This window comes from Grammomys surdaster, unplaced genomic scaffold, assembly GCF_004785775.1.
Source record: "Grammomys surdaster isolate TR1022 unplaced genomic scaffold, NIH_TR_1.0 185, whole genome shotgun sequence".
In the NCBI taxonomy this organism is placed as follows: Eukaryota; Metazoa; Chordata; class Mammalia; order Rodentia; family Muridae; genus Grammomys; species Grammomys surdaster.
Window position 1 is genome coordinate 7523444 of NW_021604630.1, and position 11892 is coordinate 7535335.

At 42.8% G+C, this 11892-nt stretch overlaps 1 protein-coding gene across 2 annotated transcripts in view; it reads left to right on the forward strand.

Moving 5' to 3' along the window:
- Fut10 (fucosyltransferase 10) overlaps positions 1-11270 on the forward strand; it is a 65006-nt gene extending 53736 nt beyond the window's left edge. For both annotated transcript variants that reach the window (XM_028768201.1, XM_028768200.1), the window contains exon 5: positions 9424-11270. In XM_028768201.1, coding sequence (XP_028624034.1) covers positions 9424-9657 — 234 coding nt within the window. In that variant the 3' untranslated portion in view covers positions 9658-11270. The remainder of the gene's footprint in view (positions 1-9423) is intronic.
- The last annotated feature ends 622 nt before the right edge of the window (positions 11271-11892 follow it).

Genomic DNA, 11892 nt, shown 5'->3' on the forward strand with positions numbered 1-11892 from the left:
ATGTTTCAAATACATAGTTCCATTATTTTATACAGATTCCTAAAACCACATGTGAACATATGATATAAAAGGAGAAACAAAACTGGCCAAGGACACAGAGGGACTTATTGGAAGTTGGAGGTCTTAGAGGGAAGAGTAGAGCGGTATGAGGGAGACTTTGTACAATGTCACATATATTCTTATATAAACTATCTTTATGTAATTCAGGACCAGGTACAATAAATATATACAATGATATAGTTTTAAAATGTATAGTGTAGGTTTGGTATTCTGTAGTGTAGGTAGCCTCACAGGCTTTTGTAAGCCTGTTCACTTTGGCAAGTCCATTGGTATCACCCTTGTTCATGTTGCTGAGACTTTATGGGTGTAGCTTCTGATATTACCAGGAGACTCAGGGCAAACTCCCTGGTTCTCTGGCTCTGACAGTCTTTTTGCCCCTTCTTTTTTGAGATGTTACAATAAGCCTTAGGTGAGGGAGTGTTTAGTGTACATATATCTCTTGGCGCTGGGCTCCACAACTCTGTCAACCCTACAAGAACTATAGACAAACAAAGAAAGCTGGGAGCAGAAGAGGCGGTATTCCCAGGGAAGAGTGCATCAATTGGTTGTCCAGTTCCAAATGGTCAGCTCTGAAAACATACATACAAGCATCGTTGTATAGGCTGAACAGGTTTCATATATGTATATATTTAAACTTTTTATTGGTAGTTTGTGAGTTTTACATCATGGACCCCAGTCCCTCCCGTCTCCCCATCCTCTCATATTCATCCTGAGCCCTTGCAACCATACAGCACCCCCTCCCAATAAAACACAAGCAAGCAAATAAACAACAACAACAACAACAACAACAAAGCATAAAAACAATCTCATCATGGAAGCTGTAGTATGCTACAGTGTATCCCATAGTGTGTCCCTCTGCCTACACATTTTCACTTGCAAATGTTCATTGCAGTGAAGAATCATTCTGGCCCAAGATCACTGGCTTCTGTGACACCATCAATACTGTATCCTCACCAGGATTCCTTCAGGTCATCCTGTTGCTGCCCTGTGTCATGGAGATCCTGCAGCCCTGACTCAGCAGGAGCTCACATGTCCTGTCAGTTCACAGATGGTATAGATTTTGGGATAGGCCAACTCAGAACCCTGGATTTGGTTTGGGCCTGCATGGCAGCTGAGCGGGCTGAACAGGTTGTGTGTGTGTGTGTGTGTGTGTGTGTGTGTGTGTGTGTGTGTATACACACACATATACATATGGACACATATGTATGCAAGCATGCAATGACAACTGAAAAAAAAAGAGGACATATATTTGAAGTCCAGGGAGGAGTGTATGAGAGGGCTTACAGGGATGAAAGGTAAGGGAGAAATGGAATTACAGTTGCAAAAAGTCCTATTATGTATTTAATATAATTTAAATGCAACATTATGGATCCTGTGTCCAGTTAAAAAAACACACAGTCTAGCCCTCACCAGTGCTTTCTAAATAGATGTCATAAGGGAACGTCTTCTATCACAGGGATCATATTCATGGGGTTAAAAACCTATCCTTGCCCTTCTAGCTCCTATAACTCTTGGACCACCCTGTTCAATATTATGCCAAGGAAGCTTTGACATCTCTATTTACAGTAGGTTGTCATCACGTTCGAGTTCCAAGGACACATTCAACCTGTCACAAGAAACAGCTTCAGTTATTCTTGTTACAGCATTGGGTTTCATGAGTGTGTCCCTCCAGGTCCGTGAAAGCTATTCTATGTCACCTCTCACCTCAGCCCACACACCTCACGATGGGCTCCATATGCTTCCCTAGTTCTTGCCAACACAGCCTGGTCAGGTCTGCTAGAGTATTCTCGAAGTTCCAGCAGGCTGTCCTTGTCAGAGCTGGTGATGGGTAGGTGCTACCTTTATTAATTAATGTTCGGGATTTTCCAGTGGAGGGAACATTTACTCTCATTGGGTAAAGAATACTCCATAGGACCACTTAGCCTGGTCTCCACAGAAAACAAACATGGAAACAGAGCCTTTAGGACTTTGTTTTATTAGGGAGTCCAATCCCAGAGAGGAGAAGAGAGAAAAGTATACAATCCCAGAGAGGAAGGAAGCGCGGCAGATATGAAGACGTGACAGGGCTTTTCTATGAACTTCATTGCCTACCTACACCTTCCTCCTTATTCACTGAGAAACATACTGTCCCTCTGGTTAAAGAAAGAGTGTCCCACAGAGTCCAACTCCTTCCCTGTATTGGGTTGGGATATGGTTATGAGGCGGTTCGTGACTTCAGAAGTTAACTTTGCGGGTAGGAAGGGAGAGTCACACAGAGGGAGGTTAGGTTTGCATTTGGTCCCAGCCCTGTTCCGTTGCAACAAGAGAGAGCTGAACTGGAGGGGTACATGTGATGTATGTCAGTCACATCACTGTGACAAATCCCTAGTGCAGACAGTGTAAGACAAAGGCTGTTTTACCTTATGGTTTCAGAACTTTCAGTCAACAGTTCTTGAGCTTGTCTATTTTTTTTCTTTTTTAAAATATTAACAGGAGAACACTGTGGCAGCAGGTATGTGGTCAGTTATTCACTTCAGGACAGAATAGAAGTGGAAGATAAAGGCAGGTGTGTAGGGAGGAGAGGGAGAGGAACCCCTCGGTGACCTTGTCACCCAGTTACATCCTGTATCCTAAAGTCCCAGAACCTCCCAGAACAGGACCAACAGCTGAATGTCAAGTTTTGAATACATAAGCGTTTTGGGGACATATTTCATATCTGAATCATAAGGCGGTATCCACTGTCATACAATGTTCTTATCCTCATCTAAGCCTACTCCCCCTTAATCCCGGGAATCTAAAGTCTTCCTGTTGGGCCAGTGAGATGGCTCAGTAACTAATGGTGCCTGATGTTAAGGCTGACAACTCAAGTTTAAGCCCGAGGATACACATGATGGAGGGAGAGGATTGACTTTCAGGGTGGCTCTCTAATAACTTCTGTGTGCACATCCCTCCCTGTCCTGCCTGCAAAGTCAATAAAGTGTGATGCAACTCATTATTAAGAAAATCAAGTCCCACTCCTCAAACTCTCTGAAAGTGGGTGTTTTTCCCCCATGAGTGGGGAGCATCATTTTTCTGTATGCAGAACAATGACATGGGGACTCAAGCTGCTTCTTATCCAGTCAACAGGTAGCTTTAGCTTTGCTGTCATACCCATGTTTATGGCCACGTCCAGAGATTTCATCTGTCACCAAGCTCCTGAGTATTTTGGTGCATTTGCTCCTTGTTGGACTTGGGTTTTCTCTGGTCAGCTGAATCATTTGCCGCCCATCTATTAACTTGACAATCTGTAAATTTTGGTTACTGTTTTCTTCATTGTATTAATTTTTTCTTTATGAATCTATATCATAATACAAAACGTCTGATTTTCATCTTGTGGGGGCATTCAGGAGAGAATGGAATTAAAATGTGTGTCCAGCTACTGCTGTTTTACTTGAACATCTCCATTTTATTTACTGAAAAAAAATGCTCTAAAACTATTTTCTTAAGGCAGTTCCCTCATTCTGGACTGACTGACTTAGAAAACAGCCGTCAATAAAAGACATTGCCTTTGTCATAATGCTTGCAATTTGAACAGACAGCATTGAATAATTATGGAAATATGCTTTGATGGGCTCTGTGAAGGAGAAAGTCTCCGATGAGGAACATGAATATTTACAGTACAGATTCTACTAGAATCATCCAAAGGGCCATCCTCGTTATTGGAGAAACTTTTCAGTATAACGGCCACAGTGCCAAGGACACCAGCTGTTAACAGTGACTCCATTAACCACCAAGAGAATGCACAGTCTAGTAGCAAAAGATAGAATTAAATGGAGTTGTAGTCACATTTCAGAATGCCCTGGCAGGATAAAGCTGCTGGCACTAAGTAAGTACCCTCATCATGACTGCGTCATCAACAGGACACTTGCTAGGAGACAATGAATTGCTTAATTCTTTTTTTGAATGTGCGTGTATGTTTGTGTGTACATATATATGTGTGTGTTTGTGTGTTTGTGTGTATGCACATTTTTGTACATGTCATGTGTGCCACGGAGTAGCTGTGTTGGTCAAATGACAACCTTAGGTTGGTCCTTGCCTTCTACCATATTTGAAACAGGACCTCTTGTTTGGTGGTACCACTGTACACATCACACTAACCACCTGTGAGCTTCTGGGGCATCCCACCTTGGCTTCCCATCTCACCTCAGCTGCATTGAGGTCACAGAATGTATGCTACCATGTCCCCCAGCTTTCCATGGCTTCTGGGATTCTAACTCAGGTCTTCATGGCACATACATTTGCTCACTGAGCCCTCTCCCCAGCCTTTAGCTCTTATTCTTGTGTGAACAAACTTTTATCCAATATCTACTGCCTGCACAAACTACAGATACTAGCTGTTAAGAGTTAGCTAATGAGCATATCTTGAAGTCATAATGCTTCTTAAATGTTCACCAGTATTTTATATAGTTTGGATGACTTTGGAGGGACTAGAGTGATGAATACTACACAAGGATGTGGATCTTTCTGATCCAACTGTACAAGAGAATTTAACTAATTAATTAACATAAAACATTGTCTTCTCCCTGCCCTCCCCCACGGAGATCCTTCTCCCATCCCCCATCTCCTCTGAGAGGATGGGGTCCCCCTTTTCTTTTCCACTCATCATGGCATATTCATTCTCTACCAGGATAGGCACATCCTCTCTCATTGGGGCCAGACAAGGCAGCCCTGTTGGGGAATAGATTCCACAGTCAGGCTACAGCTTTAGGGAGAGCATCCTTTCCAGTCATTGGGGGGCCCACATGGAGACTGAGCTTAATGTCTGTTACATATGTGCTGGGGGCCTCGTTCAAGCCCTTCTGTTTTCTTTGGTTGGTGGCTCGGTCTCTGAGAGCTCCCAGAGGTCCAGGTTAGTTGACTCTGTTGGTCCTCCATTGGGGTTCTTATCTTCTTCAGGGCCTTTAGTCCCTCTCCCAACTCTTTCATAAGAGTCTCCAGTCTCTGTCTAGTGTTTGGCTATGGGTATCTGCGTCTGTTTTAGTCACCTGCTGGCTAGAGTCTCTCAGAGGTCAGTTATGTTAAGCTCCTGTCTGCAAGCATAACAGAGTGTCGTAAGTAATGTCAAGGGTTAATGTTCGCTCATGGGATGGGTTTCAAGTTGAGCTGGCTATTGATTGGCCGTTCCTTCAGTCTCTGATCCATCTTTGTCCCTGCATTTCTTTTAGACAGGACAAATTTTGGGTTGAAAATTTTGTGGGTGAGTTAGTGTTCTTATTCCTCTACTGGGGTTCATGTACAGGAGAATTTAAACATTGTATTTCTTCATGGTTTGGGTGTGAGAATTCAGTGTCCCTCACTACTGGCAGATGACCTTTAATAGCATTGTAGTCTGCTAGTCCCAAAATTGTTTCTAGGTTTCCCTCAACCATTAGAAAGATGATTTTTTTTCCTTGCATGAAAGTAGATCCAGGGATAGAAGGATTTTCTTCTATTTCCTTAGTAGCTCAAGATGGTTTTCTTTATGAGAAAAGAATCTGGGATCTTGAATGTCCACCACTCTTATACTGTACCAAAGAGGGAGACCCTTTGTGTAATCTGTTCCACCTTTATGTTCCTTCTAGGGTGTTTAATGGAAGCCCATAGAGAAGAACATTTGAATTTCATTTGTACTTGGGCCTCCAAGCACACTGATAAAGTAGATCATTCTTGACCTTTAGGAATCTGTGGAAAAATTTGGCTGATTTCTTGTTACTTCTTTGTGTGGGAGCTACCTCTTTCCTGCTTAATGCCCAGAGTTACAGTTCATGCGTCTGTCTTTCCTGGGAGACTGTTCTTACTCTTTGCAATTCAGTTCCCGAACAGACTGTGGAAAAGTTAAAAAATCTTAGGACTCGCAGAATCTTTACTCTTTGTTAGCTGAGGAACTCCATTCTCTTTGGAAGCAGAATCTTTTAAAATCACGCTTTAGAAACAGCTAGTTTTTCTACTCAAGTCCACAACTGGAAGGAGATGCAGAAACTTAGTTATTTCTAAAAATGCCATGATTGTTTCATCAAACACACTTCAGATCAGGTTGTGAAATATTTTCTGGTAGAACCTTAGATTGGAAGCAGTGCATTTCATATGTTTCTTTTCTCTATAGTGTCACCCTCAGATGAAATTTAACACTACACCATTCAGTGGACCCTTCTCTTGAGTGGTAGAAAATTGCTCTCATTACTGACGGCCTCATATAAACATCTGTGCAAGGCCATAGTTGAGGAAGACCCCCAAAGCTATGTGGCCAGTACAGTTACTAGCTGGCTGATGATTCAAATTGTGCAGGTTGTCTTTAGCACGTTTCCAGTGTGGGTGATTTCATTAGTTTTTAAAGATAGCTTAGTTTAATCTTCATCAGGTTCAACAGTTGTGTGGTGTTTTGCATGCCTCCCATGATTCCCTTTTGTGGTCCATTCTTAGCTACGTGCCACTGGTTCTTCCACTGCTGGGAACTTGAACACCAGTGTCTGTGGTTATCACCTTGGCATCTCTTTAACAGCATCTAGTAGCTCCTACTCCAGGTGTACTCCAATACAATTCCTGGCTAAAGAGGGCCTAGGTGTACTCCAACATAATGCCTTGTCAAAGCTATGTCAGGTGTACGCCAACACAATGCTTGGCCAAAGCAACCCCAAGTATACCCCAACACAGTGCCTCGTCAAAGCAACCCCAAGTGTACCCCAACACAGTGCCTCGTCAAAGCAACTCAAGTGTACCCCAACACAATGCTTGGCCAAAGCAATCCCAAGTGTGCCGCAACACAGTGCCTGGTCAAACAATCCCAAGTGTACTCTAGCACAATAGCTGGGAAAAGCAATCCCAATTTTGAATCTACTTCTGGTCTTTTGAACTTTGTATTGCTATTGCATCTCCCAGATATTAAGTCTGAGCATTTCTTCAGAGTCTGCAATTTGTTTCTCTGTGTTCAGAAATGTCTTGTGGTATTATAATGGTAGGCCAAGAATTAGGGAAGTGGAAGAGGGGCTGGTTGTCACAAAGGCAGCATAACAACTTACAGTAATTTTTTATTGTTGGATGACTTTTTCTCTGGAATTCTCACTGTTAGTTTTTGCCGATTGCTTACGTCTTCTTTGAAGAGTTCATGTACTCATGATCAGTCTTGACTGTCAACCTGGCAGTCCTGAGATGCAGAGGAAATCAGTCAGGCACACCTGGGTGTGTTTGTGAGGACATTTCCAGACATGGTTAGATCAGGAGGGCTCTTAATATGACCAATAGCCTAAGCCATTTACGGAGTCAAACCTTAACAAACCATTGTAAAGTGATAGGATCAGGACAATGGAGCGTAGGTGAAGGACATAGGTCACTGAGGGTGTATCTTAGAGCAGTGGTTCTCAACTGGTGGGTCCTGACACCTTTGGGGGCGTCACATGTCATATACTTGCATTACAGTTCATAACAGTAGCAAAATTACAGTTATGAAGTAGCAACAAAAATAATTTTATCCTTGGGGTCAATATGAGGGTCACAGCATTATGAAGGTCTTAGAGGGTGTATCGTTAGCCATCGAGATGGCTTGGTGTAAAAAGATACTTTTACACCTAATAACCTGAGTTTCACCTCTGGAACCCACATGACAGAAGGAAAGTATCAGCAAGTTGTCCTCTGGCTTTTGTATGAATTCCATGACACATCCCCCCCCTTTAACAGATAAATGAGATGTAATCTAAAATAGAAAGGGTGTCTCTTGCTTGGTTCTTCCTGTCTTCATTCAACTGACAAGTGTGTGGAGTATCTTCGTTCTACTCTAGTGTTTATGACATACCTTAGCCAAGTAGAAACTATGAAAACATCAGTTTTCCTGGGAATTTTAAAGCATTTTGCCATTGCCTTTAAAAATGTTTATCTTGAACAAATTTTATTAATGGAAGAGTTACAATGAACAGCTGATTTCTGTATACCCTTTACCTAGCTTCTCTTAAAGCCACTCTATATTTGGCAACACTAAAACATTACTGTACATAGCTACTAATTATTGAATTACAGGCATGTTTCATTTTAGAGAAGCTTTATTGTGTTTCTCCAGCCATTTGATAGCCAATTGATAGCTGCTGGACTCTAGAAAGTTTAGAGAAGCTTTATTGTGTTTCTCCAGCCTTTTTCCAGCCAATTGATAGCTGCTGGACTCTAGAAAGTCAGTTTCTTTTAACTGAGTGATGCTAGGTATGTTAGCCATACTCCAGGGCAGATCCCATGCCCAGAAGTAGTTGGCCAACACAAATCAGGTTCCATTTAGTTTCTTTCCTAATGTAATATTTTTACTGATTACTTGGGAATTTCATATAAAACACCCTGATTACATTGCTTCCCTTTACTCCAAGGTCCAGCCTCCCACCCCTGTGCCCTCACCCCTAAAAGAAAAGAAATACATCAAGTCCAATTTGGGTTGTCCATATACTCATTGGAGTATGAACTCTCAAACTCCCAGTCACCAGCCCCTTAAAGATAACTGAGTCCTTCAGAATCTGTTTATTTTTATTATTTGTGTGTGTGTGTGTGTTTCTGAGAAAAAGAAAGAGCATGAAGTTTCCTGGGTTTGTGGGGAAATGTGGGAAGGGGAAAGCATATGATCACTTGGTCCCCAATTGGTGGAACTTGTTGGGAAGGATTAGGAGGTGTGGCCTTATTTCAGGAGGTGTGTCACTGGGGTCAGGTTTTCGGGTGTGAAAAGACTCACACCATTCCCAGTGTGTCCTCTCTGCCTCTTACTTGTGGAAGAGGATGTGAGTTCTCAGCTGTTCCTGTTGCCATGCCTTATCAAAGACTTTAATCTTCTGAAACTGTAAATCTAATTGAATACTTATTAAAAGCATAAATAGCCTTCAACATGGTGTTGTGTCACAGCAATAAAAAAGTAACTAACATTCCATCAAAATCTCAAGAGCTGTATTCTCACGGGACAAAGCTTTTCTATTCAAAGGAGGATATGGGCGTTGGCATAGAGGAGAAAAGTAATTAAATAGGGCAATAAACAGGAGTGGGGAAGCAGACTCTAGAGAGAACTAGGCTGAGTCTTAGGTGTGCTGATATATTGTTTTGGGACAGTACTTAGGATTCGACTTCCCACCTCTGTAAAATATGGTGGTCGTATTTATTTCATGTGATTGCCAGGAAAATTTAAGTGAGACTGTCTCAGACGCCTAATGGAGTGTCCAGTGCGTAGAATAGCCCCAATAAATGTTGATACTTTCCCCCGTGACACTTCAACCGTGTAAGTGCTGAGACTACGGGGGAAAGTCTTTGCTTTATGAAAGTATGCCGTGTCCTTTGGTTGAGCAGCAGGAACATGGGGACTGCATTTCCTTCTCATATATCTTAAATCTTTTTCTCCTTCTCTCCATGCAGGGCTTACCACCCAGACAATGGAAGGCGGACGTTAGTCACCTGCATTGCCCAGAGCCTACCTTGTTCTCCTTCTCATCTCCAGCTTCTCCGGCCCTACGTGGGAGATCGTTGCGAGAGCTGTGGCTACCCAGCTTTCAGCAGTCTAAGAAAGAAGCCCAGGCACTGAGGTGGCTGGTGGATAGGAATCAAAACTTTTCATCTGAAGAGTTTTGGGCTCTAGTGTTTAAGGACTGATTTGAAAAGGCACTAGACTGACAGAGTAAGCGCAATTCTCTTGGTGGCCTTAATAACTGAAGATGATGGGTATCCCATTGAGTGTCCTTTAGGATAGGAAGTAACTGTAGCAATTGTCACAAAGAGCCCTGGCAAGTGGTAGCTGTGAATTACTTCTAGGGGTTGCTTCTGTATTTTTATACTGAAAAAACAGTAGACTTTTAAAAATGGACATCGGTTGCCTTCAGGCTATGCATTTGGACCCTGGTACTGGCTGTCTTCTGTGGAAACCGACCTAAGGTCCTGCATTTTCCTTGCTACACATTTAGCTGTGAGGGTGTGATACTCACCTCCCTGTTAGCAGCTCATTGGTCCTTGGCAAGCCCAGTGTCTTGAGGCTGAATGAACTACATTAGAACTTGGCAGTGAGAGACTCCATCTGTTGTTCTCGGGGAGGTGGGTGAGGAAGAAAAGGTCTGTCAAGCACCTCTGCTCCTCCAGTCCAAAGGACTGGGACACGTGTGTGTCTTCCTTCCTTTCCACACCCGCAAGCCACATCACTAGCCTTGCTTATATTCGCTTCACCTGTGCCCTCCCCTTGTTTCCCTCTGAAGGAGAATTTTCTATAAAGACGTAACTTCTCCTGGTTTTTCTGTCAGTGAGATGTTACTCATTGTTTCTTATACTACGGAGGTGGGAGAGGAAAAAATAGTCTGTTTCATGGCAAACAGCCATTAGTTTTGATCAAGTTGTGGGATGTGAATCCCTGGGGCTCTCCTCTGATTTGAAGCCAATTGCTCTTAGAATGATGGATACAGCCTGTCATGGTAGGCAGGTAGGCTGCTGAGGAACGTTTCCTAGATTCCAAGGCTGCGAGGAAAGCTGTATCATCTGGTTCCCTGTTGGAGCTCTCTGAAAACAAGGAGAAATCACCACACTGGTTTTCATTCCAGTAGATGGTAAGGAGACTTCTGGCCCACACCAAAGCCTTTTGATAATGGTTGTGTTGGCTTCTCTGTTCTTTCTGTGGGAAAACAAGCCATTGTTCTCCAGCTGCGGCAGCCAGCCTGTGAGAAATGAGGATTGAAAGCAGCACGTTCTTTATGAGCAGTCGGGTCACCTTGCTGGTGGCAAGACCTGTCTGTGGAGAGTTTCTCCTCAATCCCACATCTGTCACGGAATAAACGTGATCATAGACAAATCTCTTAACCTCCCTGGGCCTTGAATTTGTATCTTAAGAAGAAGTGGTTGAGCTGGCCTCTGAAGATGTAACTTTTAAAATTATTCTTCCAAATTTAAGATGGTTAACTTCATAGGGGCTTTTTACTAACGTGGGAATAAACCGGCGTAGATGTGTGGTTTTCAGATGCAATGTATTCTTTGGAAGAAGGAGCGTATGTATTTTTACATAGTATTGGGAAAGAAGGGCATTGTCTATTATTTTATTTAATCACATCAACACAGTAAGTGTTTGAAAAGGGGCTTTTGTTGTCAGGCCTTAAACTGTATGCTGACTGAAGCGGATTTCTTTCTGAATCCTCAGAAATGGTCTGCCGAAGGATTTATACCTTTGACAGGATAACACAGTAGCTGCACTTTACATAAATGTGTAAATCAAATGCTCAGTGCTTTCATGTGTGTCTCAAATCTCAATATGTCAGGAAATTCTTAACATTTTTTTTGAGAACTTCAAATATGCCATGATGGATATGGTTCTCCCCCACCCCTCCCAGTGTCCCTGCAATGTCCACTTCTCCTTTGTCGGTTTTTTAAGAATTGAAAATAGAATCTTCTCTTATACAATACATCCCAACCAGTTTCTCCTCCCTCTACTCCTCTTATCCCCCCCTTCAGCTCCCCTCTCCTACAGATCTACTCCCCCTCCATTTCCTCTTCAGAAAAGAGCATGCCTCCAAGAGACAGCAGCTAAACAGGACAAAAAAGGATGCAGTAAGACAAAGCAACAGCCCTAATATTGAGTCTGGACAATAAACATATATTAGAACACACTAAATCCCGTTAGTGCTGCTCATGAGTGCCTGGGCGAGGGAGCATACACTGGTACCTAGGAACACTGTCAGTGGGACATTCTCAGTTGTAAATAGCTCCTTTGTAAGGCACGGAGCCTGGCGATAATCTGTCCCTCTTCCAGGGATTGTGACTGACTTGATCTTTTGCAGGTATACTCTAGGTAACCCCAGCGGTGGTGACAGCAATGCCGTGTCTAGAAGGCAGTATTTCACAAAGATGTCCCAT